We start from the raw sequence: 20,501 nt of genomic DNA on the forward strand, positions 1-20,501 counted from the left end.
CAATTCATTTTTAAATTAAGATTTTAATATCTGGTTCAAAATATGGGACTGATGTTATCTGCACACATGTGTACTGTAAATCTGATGAGTGAACATCAGAATCGCCACTTTCCCACAGACTGTTTACCACACACCCAGCTGTCCATCTGCTGCGCAGGGATGGACTCATTGTTTCCTGAGTAATACACACTTCATTGAGCATGTGGTTGTTCCTCTGGTCTTTAGTCCTCTTCTGAGCTCCCTTATTGGCTGAAGACTGTGAGAACCTCCACCAAACCCAGGACTCACACATTCATATGGAGATTAGAGAGTATAAATAGAAGAGAGAGGGAGAGAAAGAGAGCACAGCAGAGCTCAGATCTTCTCCTCACAGAGAACTAACAGAAGAAACACAGCCATGGCTCCTACAATCACTGCATCAGTGATCAACTCCAACCACCTTCTTCCACTAAATAATAAGGTAAATATACTAAACCATAATATTGTACCTGGTTTTAGTTTGTATTTGATTACTATTTGGATCTTTAATTAGTTGAACAGTGTTTTAAACCAATCTTTCTGTTCTGTCTGTAGTTGAGAAAGCCAATAGTGGAGAAAATGCGTAGAGAACGCATAAACAGCAGCATGGAGAAGCTCAAGTCTCTGCTGGGGGCAGAATTCCTAAAGCAACAGCCTGATTCCAAACAGGAGAAAGCTGACATCCTGGAGATGACACTTTCTTTCCTGAGACAGCAACAGAAGCAGTCATACACAAAGTCAAGCTCCACAGCAGCTAATGAAGGCTACAGCAGGTGTGTGCAGGACGCCATCAACTTCCTGTCTCAGTGTCAAGTGCACACTCAGTCCCAGAGAAGACTCCTGAGCCATTTCCTCACCATGCAGCCTTCAGTGGAGAAGAGCAGAAGTGTCATTCCTCAGATCAGATCTCCAGCCTGTCAGATCAGCAGCAAAGAGGAGACTCCAGAATGCAGGGGACTCTGGAGACCCTGGTAGAGCTTCATGGACACTTTACCATCAGGAAACCAACTTACAAATGCCACATTGGCATTGACTATAGTTTCCTAAATGTGTTAGAATATTTTTGTCCAACTTTTCTTGGACTGAATATGCAAAGTTGCTTTCATATAGGAAAAGCACTATAACATTGTCTTCATTATTTTGCCACAATTCTTACTAAGCAAAAGAATAATGCATCTTGGATCTATATATATATATATATATATATAGGGCATAATGTCCTTTTACTGTATTTGCAGTACACTTAAATTCTGCTTTCATTAGTGAAAGCTTTTGCTCATTATTATATAAAGCCAAATAATTATCTGGACATTTGTGTACGAAATGCTTTTCACATTCCATGAAATATCTAGCTCCTGTGGAGTAAAATATAAATGAACTGTATTTGAGTTCTGTTTTGTTTATACACTGATGATACACTATTTTTAGTTTGTGCAGTGTTGTGCAGAGTTATATTTCTTTTGAAACTTTTCTCCAAATTAGAAATAATGTGAATTTGCCTTTATGAAGGTGATCAATGTTATGCTGTCAGGATGCTGAAGTACCACTGACAAATATTTTCTGAAATTAAATACAAATGAAAAAATCAATATTATCTCAATGAGTTACTTATTGAACACCACATATCATGTTTCTTATTGATTAACAACAATGAATAAAATGTGTCTAAATAAACTTGACTTGACTTGACTTGACTTGATATTCATTAGTCAAACACTGATTGATATCTGGTAAAATTATCATAAGCCCAAAACCTTCTTTTCAACTATTTAAAAAAAAGAATTAAATAAAAACTAGTTACTACTGACCAAATATGTTTATAATTAAAACAGATATCTCATCAGTGTTCAGTGGCATTGCAATATACGTGATAGGCCCAGACATTAGTATGAACTTATATCACATTATTGATTAAAACTTTGGGTCATAATAAAAAAATAATGTATTTTGCACTTTCACGTGTTAAATCACAATTAAATCAATTAAAAATCATCCCAAAAATAATGAGTATGCAATTGTAAATACTTTGTGAAAATATATACCTGTCTAAGAAACATAAAAAAAAAAATGCATATGCAGAAAGTGTAACTATGGTTTGTTTCATCCAAGTGCTTTAGACATTTGCTACAGTTAAAACAATTGCTGTAACCTGGTCAGGGTTATGATGGGTTTTGGAGCCAAATTGCATGAACAGTTAATAGAATGTGGGAATACACCCTGAATTGAACTCCTGTCCATTCATATATTCATTTAGTCTTTTTAGGCCAGTCCTCTTACCACATGTATATTTACCTTATTATTCAGTAAAAGAAGGTGGTTGGAGTTGATCACTGGTGCAGGGATTGTAGGAGCCATGACTGTGTTTCTTCTGTTAGTTCTCTGTGAGGAGAAAATCTGAGCTCTGAGTTTCTCACAGTCTTCAGCCAATGAGGGAGCTCAGAAGAGGACTAAAGATCAGAGGATCAACCACATGCTCAATGAAGTGTGTACTACTCAGGAAACAATGAGTGCATCTCTGTGCAGCAGATGGACAGACAGGTATATGTGAAAGGTTTGTGAGTGTGTGAGTGGGTTTAAGATACACAGAACACGTGTGTGCCAATAATTTAAACCTAGGGTTGAGCTCAATCACAAAACTTGTGTGAAATTGTTTGATGATACAGTAAAGAAACAATAAAGGGTTTAGGACATATTCTTAATAATCTTTATACCTAAATGGTTTGTAATGTAAATTCTGACAGAACATAACACTATCACAACAACAGGTAGCACATGAAGTGTGCATACAATTAAAGGCAGGCCTATGGGAACAACAAAGGACTCAGACTGCACTCTTCAGAGCGTTCCCACACTTTCTCCAGTTACAACCCCAGACATGAATAGAAGTGTGTCTCATTAAGGGAACCACATGTCCAAAGAACACAATGGAGACCCTTAGGATCAAGCAAGTTGTATAAATGTTTGCCTTTCCCTTCACTTTTACTTGAAATAATGTCACCAATTAGTTTATCAGTCACTACATATATATACACAGTTAAAAGACTGTGTGTGTATATATATATGTGTGTGTATATACAGTACAGACCAAAAGTTTCGACACACCTTCTCATTCAAAGAGTTTTCTTTATTTTCATGACTATGAAAATTGTAGAGTCACACTGAAGGCATCAAAACTATGAATGAACACATGTGGAATTATATATTATATACATAACAAAAAAGTGTGACACAACTGAAAATATGTCGTATTGTAGGTTCTTCAAAGTAGCCATCTTTTGCTTAGATTACTACTTTGCACACTCTTGGCATTCTCTTGATGCCTACTTTGAAGAACCTACAATATGACATATTTTCAGTTCACTTTTTTGTTATCTATATAATTCCACATGTGTTAATTCATAGTTTTGATGCCTTCAGTGTAACTCTACAATTTTCATAGTCATGAAAATAAAGAAAACTCTTTGAATGAGCAGGTGTGTCCAAACTTTTGGTCTGTACTGTATATATATTTCATTTCATTTCATTTCATCTTCTCCCGCTTATCCATAATTCGGGTCGCGGGGGCAGCAGTCTAAGCAGATTCCCCAGACACTTCTCTGTGTCCAGGGATCAGGCTGTCAAGGCCCCCGCCTTTGACTGCTGCCCAATCCTCTCAGCACCGGTCCCTTACAGTCCCTCCTGCAGGTGGTGAGCCCACGGGAAGGCGGCCCCACGTCGCTCCGACGTCACGGTCCTTGATCTACTGTATATATATATATATATATATATATATATATATATATATATATATATATATATATATATATATATATATATATATATATATACATGTGAACATGTGAAGTGGTAAATATCTCTCTACAGCACCATGGATTTTCTTTTACAAACAACAACAAGGCGGAAGTGTGTTACTCCTTATGTTGTAGTGGCACATGCCATATACAATTTAAACCCATCAGGTCGAGGTCTTCACTTTCCAAGACCTCTCTTTCTTGCACACTTCTCCACCTGCTGCCCAGAGATAGACTCACTGTTTCCTAGGTAATACACAATGATTGAGCATGTGGCATGTGGACGGCCTTCTGGTCTTTAGTCACAGCCAAGTTCCCTTATTGGCTGAAGACTGTGAGAACCTCCAGCAAAACCAGGACTCACACATTCATATGGAGATTAGAGAGTATAAATAGAGAGGGAGAGAAAGAAAGCTCATCACAGCTCAGACCTTCTCCTCACAGAGAACTAACAGAAGAAACACAGTCATGGCTCCTACAATCACTGCATTAGTGATCAACTCCAACCACCTTCTTTTACTGAATAATAAGGTAAATATACTAAATTGTGATATTGTGCCTGGGTTTAGTTTATATTTGATTAAGATTTGAATATGTATATACATTTATAGGATTGTTGTGATTAAACGAATCTTTCTGTTCTGTCTGTAGTATAGTGGAGAAAATGCGTAGAGAACGCATCAACCGCAGCATGGAGAAGCTCAAGTCTCTGCTGGAGAATTTCTAAAGCAACAGCCTGATTCCAGAAAGGAGAAAGCTGACATCCTGGAGATGACACTTTCTTTCCTGAGACAGCAACAGAAGCAGTCATACACAAAGTCAAGCTCCACAGCAGTTAAGGAAGGCTACAGCAGGTGTGTGCAGGACGCCATCAACTTCCAGTGTCAAGTGCACACTCAGTCCAGAGCCATTTCCTCACTATGCAGCCTTCAGTGGAGAAGAGCAGAAGTGTCATTCCTCAGTTCAGCTCTCCAGCCTGTCAGATCAGCAGCAAAGAGGAGACTCCAGGTTGCAGGGGACTTTGGAGACCCTTGTAGAGCATCATGGACCCTCAGGAAACCAACTTACAAATGCCACATTGGCATTGACTATAGTTTCCTAAATGTTTAATTTTGTCCAACTTTTCATGGACAGAATAAGTTGCTTTCAGTGTGGAGAAGCATGTTTAGATGTTTCCACCTCACTATGTCACATTCTTGCTACGCAAGAAGTATATTTAGCCCATAAAAACAGCCCATGTTGGGATTGTAGCTCTATAAATTTACAGAATTGTTAAATTCTGTTTTTAATTAAAAATGCTGCATTAATTAATGATTAATGATTTATAATTATTTGCCATCATAATGATGTAGCTCTCTTCAACGTGTAATCTGTTATCTCAGGATAATTTTGCTCTTTACTACCACTCATAATAAGAGGAAATCTGTTTTTGTTATTTGTCTATAAATAGATCTAAGGATCTTGTGTATTAAACAGTTATTGTTGGAAATAATTCTATATTTCTAAGTGCCTTTGTTTTTTTAGAGTTATAAGTATGTTTGACTGCAAAAGAGTGAATGGTGAAGTCTCTGTCAGACCATATAAGTATTTCTGTCATTTGATTCAAGGCGGTGAATGTAAATCATTAAAGATGATTTCATGTTTATAAATATAGTTTTTCTCCCTGTTTTATCTTTACCCACAATGAATATTTAAATATCCTGTTTATAGCATCAATACCCAGAAATAAGATATCTATAATAAATCTAAGTGCTGGATATTAATATAATACTCCAAATGTATTTCAATTAATAAATATTACTCAATAATAATAATCCAATAAATTGTTTCATTTGCTGACAAAGCAAGGTTCCAGGTGTATGATTATTAAAGAAACATGGATATTTCAGATATCATTTGCTTTATCTCTAGGTCTTTAGAGAAAATTAAAGTGGTCAAAATGACATTGAATCTTAATAAATAAATAATGAATGAGTAGTAAACTCACTTTGAATTTTATATGAGATTTTTAAGTAAAGAAAATTTAAGTTAAAAAAAAAAAAAAAGACAAACAGTGGTCACAGATGTTCAGTTAAACTGTATATTTAACTGAATATACAATACAGTGTTGTTGATTTGGCACTGTAACACTGTATTCATTGAGTTTTCTGTAAGGCATACCTCAATGGCTTTGTTGTTAAACACTATTACTTATACATCATTATTCTGCTATTATCAAATGACTATATTTTATGCATATGTAATACAACTATATTGTTTGGTATTACGTGTTAATGTCTTATTACAGATGACCAGGTGATTGTGTTCCCAACAATAATATAGCTATCTGTGGCTGGAACATCAAATATCAAACATCAAAACTGGCCCCGCACACAGAGTGAGATGGATAGCATTATGACATTAGCCTGTCAACTATGCCTACTACAATCATAGTAACCTGTGAGCTCACGAATGCAAAAGAGGACAGTAAAGTCTCCTGAATGATGCACTCCAAGTTTGAAAAGATGCAATGGCTGGCTTTGTGTGTTAGCCGTCACTTTCCCAAGTTAATATTATTTTGATGTTATGTGATGGCAGAGAGCTGGTTAAGTGGTAGGAATTGTTAAATGTTTAAATTTGAAGTTAATGAGGTGAAAATTTTGAAAATGTTTAGAATATGAAAAAAAATGAAAGCTTGATTTGATATTTAAAATAAAATATTAGACACAAGAAAATTATTCATCAAGTCCATTTTGATGTATTATTAGGTTTTTTTGTTTATTGTGCATGTTATATTAGTTGACAAGACAATACTGACAATATGCCCTTCACTGAAAGCAAATTCAAGTTATTTTCAGGGTGGAATCTGTGAATCTGACAACATCTGTAGTCTCACAATTAATTCCTTAAAAAGTGCACACAGCTAATGTAGCTAAAACAATAAAGCACATCCCGAAACATGCATTTTTCTAATCAACAAAGAAATGTTGGCATTAAGTGTAAAAGATACACAGATATTCAACAGAACAATAATTTGTTCAAATTAAATTCCTAATTTTTGTACTTCATTAAAATATTTTCTTACACAGTAAGAATTATAATATAAGAAGGAGTAAAAGATTTAGTCAAATTAAATCACACATACATTCTGCAAATGCAGAAACCTAATACCCAACACAGGATATTAGAATTTTAAGAAGTCCTTAAAAGAGCAGTTTTCCTTTGTTTCAAAATACAAAGAAACATCTACACATGCTTTCTTACAATAAAAGCAACTTGTCATATTCTGCCCATGAAAAGTTGGACAAAAATATTCTAACACATTTAGGAAACTACTCAATGCCAATATGGCATTTGTAAGTTGGTTTCCTGATGGTAAAGTGTCTATGAAGCTCTACCAGGGTCTCCAAAGTCCCCTGCAGCCTGTAGTCTCCTCTTTGCTGCTGATCTTACAGGCTGGAGAGCTGAACTGAGAAATGACACTTCTGCTCTTCTCCACTGAAGGCTGCATGGTGAGGAAATGGCTCAGGAGTTTTCTCTGGGTCTGAGTATGCACTTTACACTGAGACAGGAAGTTGATGGCATCCTGCACACACCTGCTGTAGCCTTCATTAGCTGCATTGGAACTCGAACTCTTATGTGACTGCTGTTGCTGTCTCAGGAAAGAAAGTGTCATCTCCAGGATGTCGGCTTTCTCCTGTCTGGAATCAGGCTGTTGCTTTAGGAATTCTGCCCCCAGTAAAGACTTGAGCTTCTCGATGCTGCTGTTGATGCGTTCTCTACGCATTTTCTCCACTATTGGCTTTCTCAACTACAGACAGAACAGAAAGATTTGTTTATAACACTGATCACACAAAAACAGGCACATTCTTAATAAAATGAGAAATGAAGTTAAATACCATATCATGGTTTAGTATATTTACCTTATTATTCATTGAAAGAAGGTGGTTGGAGTTGACCACTGATGCAGTAATTGTAGGAGCCATGACTGTGTTTCTTCTGTAAGTTCTCTGTGAGGAGAAGGTCTGAGCTGTGATGAGCTCTCTTTCTCTCCCTCTCTATTTATACTCTCTAATCTCCATATGAATGTGTGAGTCCTGGGTTTGCTGGAGGTTCTCACAGTTTTCAGCCAATAAGGGAGCTTGGCATGAACTAAAGACCAGAGGTTAGGCCACATGCTCAATTAGTGTGTATTACTCAAAAAACAACGAGTCCATCTCTGGGCAGCCGGTGGACAGCTGGGTGTGTGGTAAAAAGTGTGTGGGAAGGTGGGAATTCCAACACTCTTTCGACCATTGTAAGATGGGTGTGTGTGCTACCATGTGCTTTCAAAAGTAAGATATCCATTGGGACATAGATCAATAACAGGTTTGCATGACTTTTCCCCATAGTCTGCACACTCGTTCAGAGTTGTGTAGATGTGTCTCATTAAAGCATATGTTCAGGCAATATAGTTAAAAGATTGACTCTCTTGACATATATAGCATAAACACTTACATGTAAATGTAATGTTGAAGCATTTGGAAGACACCGTTATCCACTTACAGATACTGGTTCATTAGATTAAGGATAGAATCAGTATGCTTGCTTTGCAAATGATTTTCTTCATTGCATGTTCAAGATATATTCCATTGATCTATATCTAATCTATTTAGCATGCTCTGTTTGGCATCTCACGGGCTTTTTAACAATTTTTTTTTTTTGGGTGCAAAAATATTGACAAGTACCAAAATACAGATTTTAACTGCAAAAAAATAAATGAATGAGATTGTATCTGTTCTGATTTTTCTATTTGTGAATATAATCTCTTGCTTGTTAGTCATTTATAGCTCTTCTGTGCTCTTCTATATAGGCCTTCTGTCATGTTTTATGCATAAATATGCTTTTAGTTTTTGAAGTTCTGCATATGTCTTTAAAGAATGTTAGAAATCTTGGTAAAGGCTTGGGAACGTATCAGCACTTTGGGTCCAGATGGTCTTGCTGCGTAAAGCTCACCCTTAAACAAAGGGAGATCAAAGACCATGGCTAATGTGATGTGTAACAAGACACACTTCTTTTGTCTCCTTATTGAAGGTAGACTGTGGGAAAGGGAAGATAGTCCTCTCACACAGACTTTGTGGGAGTCTAACTACATTGTGGTCTCTATATGAATGCATTTTTTTGGATTCAGGATGCAAACACATTGATTGTATATAAACAGTCAAGCATGGTTTAAGTCCTAAATATGAAAAAAATACAGTGTATAGTGTACAGTATATATATAAATTAAAAAAAAAAAAAAAAAAAAATATATATATATATATATATATATATATATATATATATATATATATATATATATATATATATATATTATTAATTGTATTTAGTATTTACTATATTTTGTATTGCGAGGTAAGTCTGCACAAACATTTCTGAAGGAGCATTCAGTGCACTTGTGTGCTTCTGGTGTTATTTAGTCTGTGACATAGGAGGGTGGGATCCTCAGCAAAGGTCATTGGCCTTGGATTGACCCACCTGTTGTCGGTGCATAAGAAATAGAAGCTATGGCTTATTCACTACAGCCCAAAATGGCAATTATGTAAGCTTTTAGGCAGTACATAATACATATAAGCCATAAAATTCTTGATGTGAAACAAATTATATTTTGTACAAAAGTCTAAATCATTGAACACTTACCTCACAATACGAATTAAACTTAATATTAAATACAATTTAGAAATCCACTGAATCAGATGTTTATAATATATCCATATTAAACATTTATTTACACAAATCGACTTGGATCCATTTTATCAACCACTCAATCAAATCCTCTTCTTCTTTCGGCCACAGCGAATCATCGGTCTCCATACTCCTCTTTTCTCTACATCTGCCTCTTTCAAACCAACTACCTTCATGTCTTCCCTTACTACATCCATAAACCTCCTCCTTGGCCTTTCTCTTGTCCTCTTTCCTGGTGGCTCCATCCTCATTCTTCTACCGATATACCACATGTCTCTCCTCTGCACATGTCCAAATCAACTCAATTATTTCTTTCTCACCTTGTATCCAAAAAGTCCAACATGCTCTGTTCCTCTAATAAACTTGTTTAAAATCCTAAACAACTGATTCAAAACACTTTACTATTAAATATACTTTGGTCTTCAAAGTTTTTTTTTATTCATTTCTGATCATGATCCATGTAAATACTATAAGAAAGAATAATTTGCATATTAGTTTTGTGTATTTGTGTGTTGATAGGCAGGACTATTGGTGTTGATCAGATCTACAGTATACTTTTTTTAAATATAAAGTTTAGACAGCAGGCCTAGCTCCCCCCCCACCACCACCACCACCACACCACACACACACACACACACACACACACACACACACACACACACACACACACACACACACTCAGCCAGGCGATGGTCATTTTGAATGTAAAATAAAAGCCATGCGTCTCGCCCCTCAGCGCGTGCAGACAAAGTGTCTGGTGCTGATAGTGAAAAGCGTGGGAGGCACATGCACAGCAGCACCGCTCACACGTGCTACATTTCACACCCTTCTGTCACTGCTCCGTCTCTTTGTTCAGACACTCATAGCGCTGTTTATTTCAAACACAGGTGTGATCGCATTTTCTGACTCGCGTGCCGCACACTGCTTATCAAATCAAACACGTTTCCGGGCTCAGTGTCATTTCCCGAAACCGGCACGTGGGTGTCCCCGCGCCGCGATTTCAATCTGAATCCCACATTAATCTCACTGGATGTAAAAAAATCTCTCTCTCTTTCTCTCTCTCTCTCTCTCTCTCTCTCTCTCTCTCTCTCTCTCTCTCTCTCTCTCTCTCTCTATATATATATATATATATATATATATATATATATATATATATATATATATATATATATATATATATAAAGTGATTCTGGGGGACCGGGAAGTGTTCTTTAATGACGAACGATTTAATGACGAAGATTTTAAGCACCAAATCTCGAAATAAATCCAAGCAAATGTTCACACGCTGTGTTTGCAGCTGTGCCCCAGTCTCTTTAATGTGCACACTCCAACCACGTGCCATTATCACACCCACGTGTTAGTCACGCTCCTGTAAGATTAGTGTTAGAAATATAGCACATGAAAGAGAACAAACTGCTCTCTCTCTCTCTCTCTCTCTCTCTCTCTCTCTCTCTCTCATCGTTTCCATTGGTACGTCTGCATCTACTGTATGTGTTCACTAAATCATTTTGCATGCAAAACAACGTGTTGGTGCTACCTCACCCTACTGCACTATAATTTGTATTTATCTGGTTTAGCTTAATTGCCATTTTACTACTGATATAAATCACACTGTTTACCTTTAACCTGTACAGTGATATTTTAATTATTGCACAATAACCTTCCTATTATGTCTTTAGTAACTATGTCAGTAACTGCACTTAATTATCTCTGTACTGAAATTGACAATGAAGAACCTAATCAAACTTATTTATGTGCTATTCATGGGCATGATACATACAGTCTGAAAAAGTCTGAAAAAAAAGAGAAACTCAGATCCAGTCAGACACAAATTGATTATTTCAGTCCTTTAATATTTCATTCATATAAGCCCGTGTGGGCTGCACAAAATATTTAGCAATTTCAAAATATTCAGATCTTCTCGTGAAAAACAAACCAACCAAACGTCTGTTTGGTTTGACGCGTTCCCAGAGTTTTTGAGAAAGTTCCCGGGTTAATAACACCAGCACAGCGCCTGTGATACCTTGGGAAACTTTCACTCAGTAAAAGACAAGCAGCCGGCTAGCCATAAAGTGAATGTCTCCTATTGTTGTGATGAGCCAACCCTCTGCCCTTGGAGTGTGGGAAAAGCAATCCAGCACAAGCCACATGGCTTTGTAATGGAAATGGCCAACTATAAATACAGGGCTCTGACCCACACACAGTCCCAAATCTTACTTTGCTACCCAGGAAGAGACAAACACCACCATGGCTCCACACTCAGTTACAATTTCCCCTTACAACCACCTGAGGTTCATGGATAAGGACAAATTAAAGGTATGTTTAATTTCCTTTTTTATTTATAACATTGATACTTAAATCTATTATTAGCACTGTTTATTTTCTGCTATAAATATCGGTTCTAACCAAACGCTGTTTTTTCTATGTATAGATGAGAAAGCCAATGGTAGAAAAGATGCGCAGAGACCGCATCAACAATTGCATCGATCAGCTGAAGAAGCTGTTGGAGAAGGAGCTCTGCAGCCAAGACCCAAACACCAAGCTGGAGAAAGCTGACATCCTGGAGATGACAGTCAGCTTTCTGAAGCAGCAGCAGAGGCTTCCAGGAGCACTAGCTCAGAAAGACTATAACCAAGGCTACTCTCAATGTTGGAGAGAGTCTTTGCATTTTCTTAACCTCCACTCGAACAGTGGACACATTTCCCAGGAGGGCCAACAGATCCACCAGAGATCCAACACAGAACTCAGTCACAAGATCTCCATGGACACCTCTAAACATAGCCAAGCCACTCAACAGCTGGCCAGCAGACATGTCTGGAGACCCTGGTAAAACCATAGACTGATCAAACTTGAGGAACACTGATGTTCATGTCCCTCAAAAAAGTAGGAGATATTGATTTCCAGGATTTAAGTTTTGCTGTCATATTGATTGGTGAAACCCACTCTTTTTTTGTCTCGTCGGTGATATTTCCCCCATGTATCATTTTTTTCTAATTTTCATTTTTTTTCTATTAGAGCAAATGGTTTGTACATGGTTTGTGTGATGTCTGTGTATTTAACTTTGGTTTACTCCAGTGGAGTCTATATGGTATGCAAATCAGATCTACGAATTTGTGTTGTATTTCCAGGTGTTTTGGAGAACATTTCTCATTGTGTTTGCGAGTGAAACACAATATGTTGAATTACAGTTAAGTGGAACCTTTGATAAAGGATCCATTCCATTGTGTCTGTGTGCATATTCTACCTAACATATTTGGTGTATTAACATATGTTTATGATTCCTTTTGTTTAGGTATATTGTATAAGCTCTTATATCCTTAAATAAAATTTAATTTTTTCAAATATTTACTGCCTGAAGTTCATTTTTATAGGAAATGTTATGGAGATCTAACATCTAGTACCTTCTAGTAACATCTTTTTAAACACAAAACTACATTATGGATTATATGAGGATTTATCTCCTTACAAATAAAAACACCCTAAACCATCCTTTCAGAGCCTAAAGCAGGCACTACTAGCCTAAGCACAGATGCTGTCTTGCATTCAGTCTCTCTCTTACAGGCACACGTCTATTGTTTTACCTTCCTGAGAAAATTACAGAATGAATAGGGGAGTAGTGTGGGAAATCCACCCAGTCAGCCTACTCACACGCTCTACAGTCAATAGGGGCGACCTCCTCTTTTCATCTTGTCATCTGTCTCTGGTGACTAAGTGCCTGTGAGTGTGTAATATGACAAATAGAGACATATAGAGCAATACAAACTGTATGATTATATTGATGGAAGACATTATGCCTGGTGTAGTCTTACTGTTTTCAGAATTAGCTCTAAGCAGTGAGATTTAAACCATCTGTTATGGTAGTGTGCAGGATAAAGATTATTTTTAAAAGGAAAACATTTATCATGTACCTCTAATTAATCTCAATAGCTTGACATATACTGTGCATAAGTATATTTTTATATATTCATAGCAGTTTAGATTCTATTTTGTATTTGTTTTTTGTCTGCTGGGGTAACACTGGATTTCTGAGTTTCTGCTGTAACTCAGCACATCTGTTCCCTTTTAAACAGTATTGGCACTACATAAGCATGTGAGCGTGGCACACTTTGCAGACTTTGCTCAAAGCAAAACTAACAGCAACAAATTAACAAAATAATTGCTAAATACTAGGGATGCACCGAAATGAAAATTCTTGGGCGAAACCAGAAACCGAAAAAGGAGGAAAGCAAGGCCGAAAACCGAAAAACCGAAACACCGAAACACCGAAAGAAATTATGGCAATTATTATTACCATTACATTAATGGCTATGACTGTGTACTAACCTTACTAGAATCAAGGCATTTCAATTGCATAAATTAATATTAAAGTCTCAAAGAATTCATCAATTACAAATTATGAAAATATTTATTTATAGCACATTGCAACAATGCACAGGATAAAATTAATTAAAATTTAGTCTTAAATGTTTAACTTAAATGCACTCATGTGTACATTAAATAATAATGTACAGGCTCTCTGGCCTGCTGAAAGGTTGTACAATTAAATATGTTCTTTCATAAAAACAAAGTGCATTCTGAACAAGTGCAACTGCTTAAAGATACAATACAACACTATTACTGGGAAACTTCCTGCCTTTCCAAAAACGTCCACCACAGACGGAGTGCGCATGCTCGGAGGGGTTTCGCTTTTCTGTGCGTTTGCGTTCCTCTGATATTCAGCATAGCGATCGGATGTTTGGATTTCAAATTAAACCCGACGTGGAGAACGTTTTTGCAGACGAAATTTCGGCATTACGTGTTTTGCAAATCGCTATCCGTGGGTCTTTCTCAGATATACTAAAATACGTCCACACCGCATACATGTTGTTTTAGACATGCACGTGCAGGCAGCGGTTTCTGTTTGCGTCATCACAACAAACTGTTTCGGCCGTGTTGTTTCGGTGATCAAAGTCTTTCGGCCGAAAACCGAAAATGCACTTTTGGGCCATTTTCGGCCGAAAATATTCGGTGGCCGAATATTCGGTGCATCCCTACTAAATACATAACAAATGAGTCAATCTAAACATATTTAATGTGTACATAATGCAGGTACAAACTTAAACTTCACTCAGAACAAACAAAGGAACAGATAGATTTACAGATATACATAAATTAATTCATCTAGTAATTCAGTTAAGTTAAAGGACCCCAGCTATAGTTAAGCATGTAAGGTTGAAATTACACTACAGTTGGATTTCATTAAACTAAATAAATCACGAGTTTTTACTTTTTGGTCATTGTATACATTTGAATACAATTTTGAAAGTGTGCAGTGGTATTTCTTTTCGGTCGTAATACTATGATGTACACTTTAGGCAAGAAATATCCACCAAGTATGCTAAGAACACTAAAAAGTATAGCAACCACCTCCAAGGCCATAGCTAAAGTTCCTCTATTAACACTGTAGGTGGTGAAGAAAGTGATCCAGGAGATTATATAAATCATCAGGCTGAATGTAATGCACTTGGACTCATTGTAATTTGCTGGTAGGTCTTTACCCATGTAGCTCAAGCAAAAACATATTACAGTCAGTATAGACACATAAAGAATTTGTGGAAGCACCACTGACATTGTTTTACTGCACTCTAATACAATGCTGTCATTGTAAAAGTTGTAGTCAGCTGATGGGAGAGGTGTATTTAAGCTTATACAAAGAACAGAGATGAAGAACTCAACCAAAGACGTGACCAGGATGAAGATATCAGGACCGCGATGTTTGACCCAGGCATCATAGAACTTGGGAAGCTTTGCAGACCATTTGAATATGCACACCACCTGCAGGGAGATACCACACGTGTTCTACTCAACAACTGAAATTGTGAACCAGAATATTATACATTCTCACTGAAACTGACTTTCCTATTAAACTCTCACACCTGGAAGGAGCGTATGGTCATGCAGGTCAGGCAGACGGTGAAACTGAAAATGAAGAGGGACTTTTTGAACACACAGGATGCTCGAGAGGGCATGCTGAAAAGGCACAAAGAGCTGCAGGCAGCTACGATGAGAGACAACAACATTAGCAGACATGTCCTGCCACCTGCAGACTTTACAACTGGGGTGCTCAAGTTAAGCAGGAAAATAAGAGCAGTGCTCAGAGTGAGCAGCAGAGTCACTGCAAGAAGAACCAATAGAACAACAGCCAATGGATTGTTCCATTGCAGGTACAGAACTGTTCTCTGTAGACAGTCCTCACTCCCAGATGGAGACCATTGATCTTTTTTGCAGTTCTGGCAGCTGGTGGGGTCTGGAATAAAAGAAACAGAAAGTATTCGCTCGGAGAATTGCATTAATATAGATCTAGAAAGCCACCTTGAATCCTCCAGTGGTTCATTACTGTACTTAAGTAAATGGAAATGTTTCCATTTTTTGGAGACTTTTTCTTTAACTTTAATCATTTCAAAGTCAAATATCTTATTATTTACTCAACTACATTTTGCGAAATCAGTCGTTCCTTTTTTAGTTTATAAGTGGACAAATATTTAACCCGGTCAAGCCACCAATCAGATTACAACACGTTTTAAACTTGTCGCTTGGTGGCATCTAATTACACATAACCTACAGTTCAGCATCAGTTCAACAGCAGCAGAACATTTTGAGAGTAATAAATAATGGAAGAAACTCCTGACTCTAACACCCTTGGCTTTATATGTGCGCTTTTTTAAGTAGTTGAAAAGAATGTTTTGGGCTTGTGAGAATTTTAATAGATATCAATCATTGTTTGACTAATAGATTGGTGTGCTAAGAGTAACATTAGAGTCTTTTCTCGTAAACTAATTTGATTAAGCAACAATCTTGCGACAAAAATTACAATAGTACATTTGAAGGCAAACATTTTTGTACTTTTACTCAAGTGAAAGGTTAAGGGAGCATTTTTATTGGAGTAATATTTTACTAAGTGTATCTCTAATTTAACTCAAGTACATGGTTTGTGAAGTTCGTATACCACTGCAGTAATTGAGGTGCAGATTAGGATACATTATTTGTAAGTAGAGTTGCACAGCAATGCATCTTAATTGTTACAATAGATCGCCACCTGGTGGTAAAGCGCTGAACTATAGTTTGTTTTCTTAGCACAATGTTAATGTGTGTATTATACGGTTTAGTGTGTTCACCAGATTTGTTAAGGAAAGTGGAAGCCGGACATTCAATGCACTCGAAACAGCATTTGTGTTGTCCAATCTGCAGTCGTCTGTACCCATAGGGACATTCTGGTGAACAACGTGATTCAGGCATCTGGGTAGACAAAAAATATACAATATATCGCAATTACAAATATTCACCGGGTATCAATCCAAAATTGGAAACATAAATTACATATATATATATATATATATATATATATATATATATATATATATATATATATATATATATATATATATATATATATATATATATTACATATTACAACATATATCACATATATACTATAGGTTGTATTTGAAACATGTCTCACCCACTGAATCTGTGCAGCATTCAACTGAAGATGAGGAGGCTCTGAAATAAATGAACCCACCATTCCTAGGGACCATGTTTTATTAACCCATATCCATTTTACAATGTCATATTCTGTGGGTGGATTTCCATTCGCATCAAAAAACAATGTTGTGTTTCGGATGGAAATGCATATTCGTTTTAAATATTGCAAGAGCTGAAACAAAAAGATAATGAAATAATAATAAAAAAACTGAGGGTGTCTGGCAAGAATTATGATAAAATAAAGTTCTTAATCAGAACACTAAAATGCAATTTCAAAAGAAATTCCTGCATCAATCATATTTAAAACACTGACCTGCCATGGCTGTATTTCCATGTCCTGACATTTCTCAGAATCACACCTGAGAGCCTGGTGCAATGCATCAGCCACTGCGTATACTGCCCGATACACATTAAACGAAGAGGCTACATCATATTTTGCCAGAGGATATCGTGCAGATGCTATTTTGTACAGGTCTGTATTCTGTAAGCATGGCATGCTCATTTCACTGTTGTTCCTATGCTTAATTATGGCCTGTTTCACAAAATCCTGGAAACCAGTAAAAGGTGTAGATTTTATGGACACACCTAAGACAGTTCCAATGGTACTGATTCCTGGGATGTCAGACACTAAAGTTGCCACTGACCAGTCCTCAGACCCAATCCACACCTTCCCCGTCACATTCTGCTCTATCACAAACGAGAAAAACCCTTTGGCTATTCTCTTGCTGGAGAACACCACTATGGTGTTCACTTTGCTTTTGATGATGTTCTTGACGATGTTTCGCATCCGCTGCTGCGTGCTAGTTTTGTAGCTTGGAATCACCGCTTGATATGCGATGCATATATTAAAATCTGATGCTTGCTGAGACAGGCTTGACATTCCCTTCAAACCATATGAATTGTCACTACCGAGAAGGGCTATCCAGGTCCAGTCGTATCTTACGAGAATCTCGAGCATGGCTTTCACTTGGTTTTTATCACTTGGGATGGTGCGAAAGAAAGATGGGTACAGCTGCTTATTGCTCAGCATTTCATTTGAAGCTTCATATGAGATCTGTGAATTTAAATTCAATGAAAATTACACAATGAAGAGCCTGTGTGTCAATCATAACAAATCCAAATCAGTGATGAAAACATCATTTCAAGGCTCATCATTGTTTTGAGCTTTATGGCTTCCCACAAGACATTCCCTTGTTCTGTGTTATAATTCTCTGCTATTATCTGAATGTGGGATCACACTATTATGTGTAATTATAAAATAAAACTTAAATAAATAAAAATGAATAAATTGGAAGAAAAACAGAAACATAAAAGCATGAAATGATCAGATAGATAGATAGATAGATAGATAGATAGATAGATAGATAGATAGATAGATAGATAGATAGATAGATAGATAGATAGATAGATAGATAGATAGATAGATGAAAAAAGTATAAGAAATAATAAATATAATAAATGATACATTTAATAACTTTAATAACAATCTAGAAAAAAGTAATAAAACAATCAATAGAAGCTCATTTTAATGCACAGTATGTGAACAGTTTTGAATACAAATGTTATAATAAATAACAGACCAAATTTTGTGAAATGTTCTCGTTATATATTAAGCATAGGTATGCAATACCTCAGGCATCAGAAAGCTACCAAGTGTAGCAGCTGGAGTGAAGCTGTAGCTGCTGCTGTCTGGTCCGATAAAAGCGATTGCTCGAGACTTCACCTTTACTCTGTTATACTGTTGAGCTAAGAGAGTCAGCGTGCCAAGAATACTAGCTTGAAGCGAACATGTGTCATAAGCTTGGTATCCTAGAGTGACACCAGGCAGGAGCTGACTGTTATTGTTGATCTCCTCCACAGCATAACGCAGAGCCTGCACCAAGTAGTAGCCATGACTGTTGGCAGTTCCTCTGCAAAAGCCATTGCAGTTGAATACATTTAACATTTTGTGATTACGAGCAAATTATGAGTGCCTTTAAGAAGTACGAATATATAAATCATACCGGTTACAGTCCGCCAGTTGAGGGATAGTCGAGACAGTGCTACCTACATTATGGAGAGGAAACATTCCATAAATGGTAATATTTCCTTCATGCTGGAGTTCAGAGCCGTAGCAGCAGGTCCAGATAAACACCAAGAGCAAAGTCTCAAACAACATCCATTCCATACTGTAAGCATAGGTGCTCTTCAGCATTCACACTTGTTTTCTTCTTTCCAGTGCCCAGTTTTCCCTTTTCTGCCATCTCATGAATGAGGATTTGCATGCACAAAAGTGTTATTGTGACTAAAACACTGGATTTGCATTAAACCATTTGTTTTTTACCATTTAATTTTCATGCAAACATTCTAGTATTAATGCCTCACAAAGTAACTGAGTAGTGACTACTAATAAATGAACAGCATAGTCATGTATTGTAATTTATAATGTTTCATTTATCAAATATACTCAGGTCTTAGGAAAGAATCATTGCATTAAATAAAATATTTACTAAATAATAATTAGTTAAAGCAATGTTTTATATGTAGACAGGATAATAGAGTGTGGAAACAGAAGAAAGAGGAGGAAAGAGAAGCATACATTTTTATTACTAGACCATAGACGATTTTTCCCAACAATTTTTTTTTTGCCTGAAGGGGATCGAATTACAGCTCAGGGGATTAAATTACAGCATCATTTAACTACTAAAGGCAAATTTGCCTGAGACCATAGCATTTTCACAGTTTAGGATGAACTGCAGACCATCAGCACTTGGCACTACAGCTGCCTGTTTGCACGAGAGGCAAATTCATGTAAAAGAGATGATTGAGCCTGGTCGAACCATTATCATTATCATGTCCAATAATGACTTCATTTTCAAGTGGTCCAAAACCAAAAACAAATGCTGTGACAGGCAATGATAAAAGTCTTCCAAACAAAATCATAAATTGCTATACAATACAATCATAATGATCAAAATGTCCAATTTATTATCAGTATTTGAAACTTTCTGTAAAGCCCATATTCATAAACCTTTATAATGCTTGTTTATTGATAATTGTTAATCTCCCTAGCAATGACCTGAAATTTCATTGTGACCAGATACAAACATATTAGAAATTACCAGGAATATTAAAACAACCAACTAGAATATCATTGCTACAGTCACCAGGAAAACCATAATAACTGCCTAGCAACCACATGGATTACCATTATAATCTGCAAGCAACACCCTAGCATTCACCTTATATATGGTTACCACCACATAGCAACCCCATAGCAACCACAGGAAATAACACAGAAACCAGCTAGAAACACCCTAGCAACCCCAGGAAGGACATACTGTTGCTTATCATGCCACCATCAGAGTTCGTTCACAACTTTAGCATTTTAGTTAAACATCTTCACATGTTCACTCTACCTAAAGCAATCAGCACTGAGATTTTTTAATTCCCAATGTTTTAATTATGGACAATAATTATTATAATTAT

At 36.6% G+C, this 20,501-nt stretch overlaps 4 protein-coding genes and 1 long non-coding RNA gene across 5 annotated transcripts; 3 read left to right on the forward strand and 2 right to left on the reverse strand.

The window, feature by feature from the left end:
- Positions 1–327: 327 nt before the first annotated feature.
- LOC310742095 (transcription factor HES-5-like) lies at positions 328–1,593 on the forward strand. Its single transcript, XM_083570726.1, has 2 exons — positions 328–460; positions 574–1,593. The coding sequence occupies exons 1-2, from the start codon at positions 398–400 to the stop codon at positions 991–993; spliced, it is 483 nt and encodes a 160-aa protein (XP_083426852.1). The 5' UTR covers positions 328–397; the 3' UTR covers positions 994–1,593.
- Positions 1,594–4,221: 2,628 nt separating this feature from the next.
- LOC310742099 lies at positions 4,222–5,652 on the forward strand. Its single transcript, XR_014538144.1, has 2 exons — positions 4,222–4,340; positions 4,461–5,652. It is a non-coding gene; the product is annotated as an uncharacterized lncRNA (long non-coding RNA).
- Positions 5,653–6,541: 889 nt separating this feature from the next.
- On the reverse strand, positions 6,542–7,819 carry LOC310742098 (transcription factor HES-5-like). The gene is made up of 2 exons (XM_083570730.1): positions 7,712–7,819; positions 6,542–7,599 (listed from the first exon to the last, which is right to left on the reverse strand). Exons 1-2 carry the CDS (start codon positions 7,772–7,774, stop codon positions 7,183–7,185), a joined length of 480 nt encoding a protein of 159 aa, XP_083426856.1. The 5' UTR covers positions 7,775–7,819; the 3' UTR covers positions 6,542–7,182.
- A 3,605-nt stretch (positions 7,820–11,424) lies between these two features.
- On the forward strand, positions 11,425–12,469 carry her12 (hairy-related 12). The gene is made up of 2 exons (XM_083520726.1): positions 11,425–11,828; positions 11,944–12,469. Exons 1-2 carry the CDS (start codon positions 11,760–11,762, stop codon positions 12,340–12,342), a joined length of 468 nt encoding a protein of 155 aa, XP_083376852.1. The 5' UTR covers positions 11,425–11,759; the 3' UTR covers positions 12,343–12,469.
- A 2,239-nt stretch (positions 12,470–14,708) lies between these two features.
- tas1r1 (taste receptor, type 1, member 1) lies at positions 14,709–19,227 on the reverse strand (the record flags this gene model as incomplete). The annotated part of the gene is made up of 7 exons (XM_083521161.1): positions 14,709–15,326; positions 15,428–15,798; positions 16,667–16,787; positions 17,011–17,205; positions 17,347–18,087; positions 18,664–18,943; positions 19,037–19,227. The coding sequence occupies 7 exons, from the start codon at positions 19,225–19,227 to the stop codon at positions 14,775–14,777; spliced, it is 2,451 nt and encodes an 816-aa protein (XP_083377287.1). The 3' UTR covers positions 14,709–14,774.
- Positions 19,228–20,501: the final 1,274 nt, after the last annotated feature.

This window comes from Silurus aristotelis (assembly GCF_946808225.1).
Source record: "Silurus aristotelis genome assembly, chromosome: 19".
NCBI lineage: Eukaryota > Metazoa > Chordata > Actinopteri > Siluriformes > Siluridae > Silurus > Silurus aristotelis.

What these genes read in the sequence shown, in the direction of transcription:
- LOC310742095 (XM_083570726.1), top strand. Translation starts at nt 398, where the DNA reads ATGGCTCCTACAATCACTGCATCAGTGATCAACTCCAACCACCTTCTT. An exon ending in TTCTTCCACTAAATAATAAG is followed by an intron (nt 461 to 573) that starts GTAAATATACTA and finishes TTCTGTCTGTAG; the next exon opens with TTGAGAAAGCCAATAGTGGA.
- her12 (XM_083520726.1), top strand. Translation starts at nt 11,760, where the DNA reads ATGGCTCCACACTCAGTTACAATTTCCCCTTACAACCACCTGAGGTTC. An exon ending in TGGATAAGGACAAATTAAAG is followed by an intron (nt 11,829 to 11,943) that starts GTATGTTTAATT and finishes TTCTATGTATAG; the next exon opens with ATGAGAAAGCCAATGGTAGA.
- LOC310742098 (XM_083570730.1), bottom strand. Translation starts at nt 7,774, where the DNA reads ATGGCTCCTACAATTACTGCATCAGTGGTCAACTCCAACCACCTTCTT. An exon ending in TTCTTTCAATGAATAATAAG is followed by an intron (nt 7,600 to 7,711) that starts GTAAATATACTA and finishes TTCTGTCTGTAG; the next exon opens with TTGAGAAAGCCAATAGTGGA.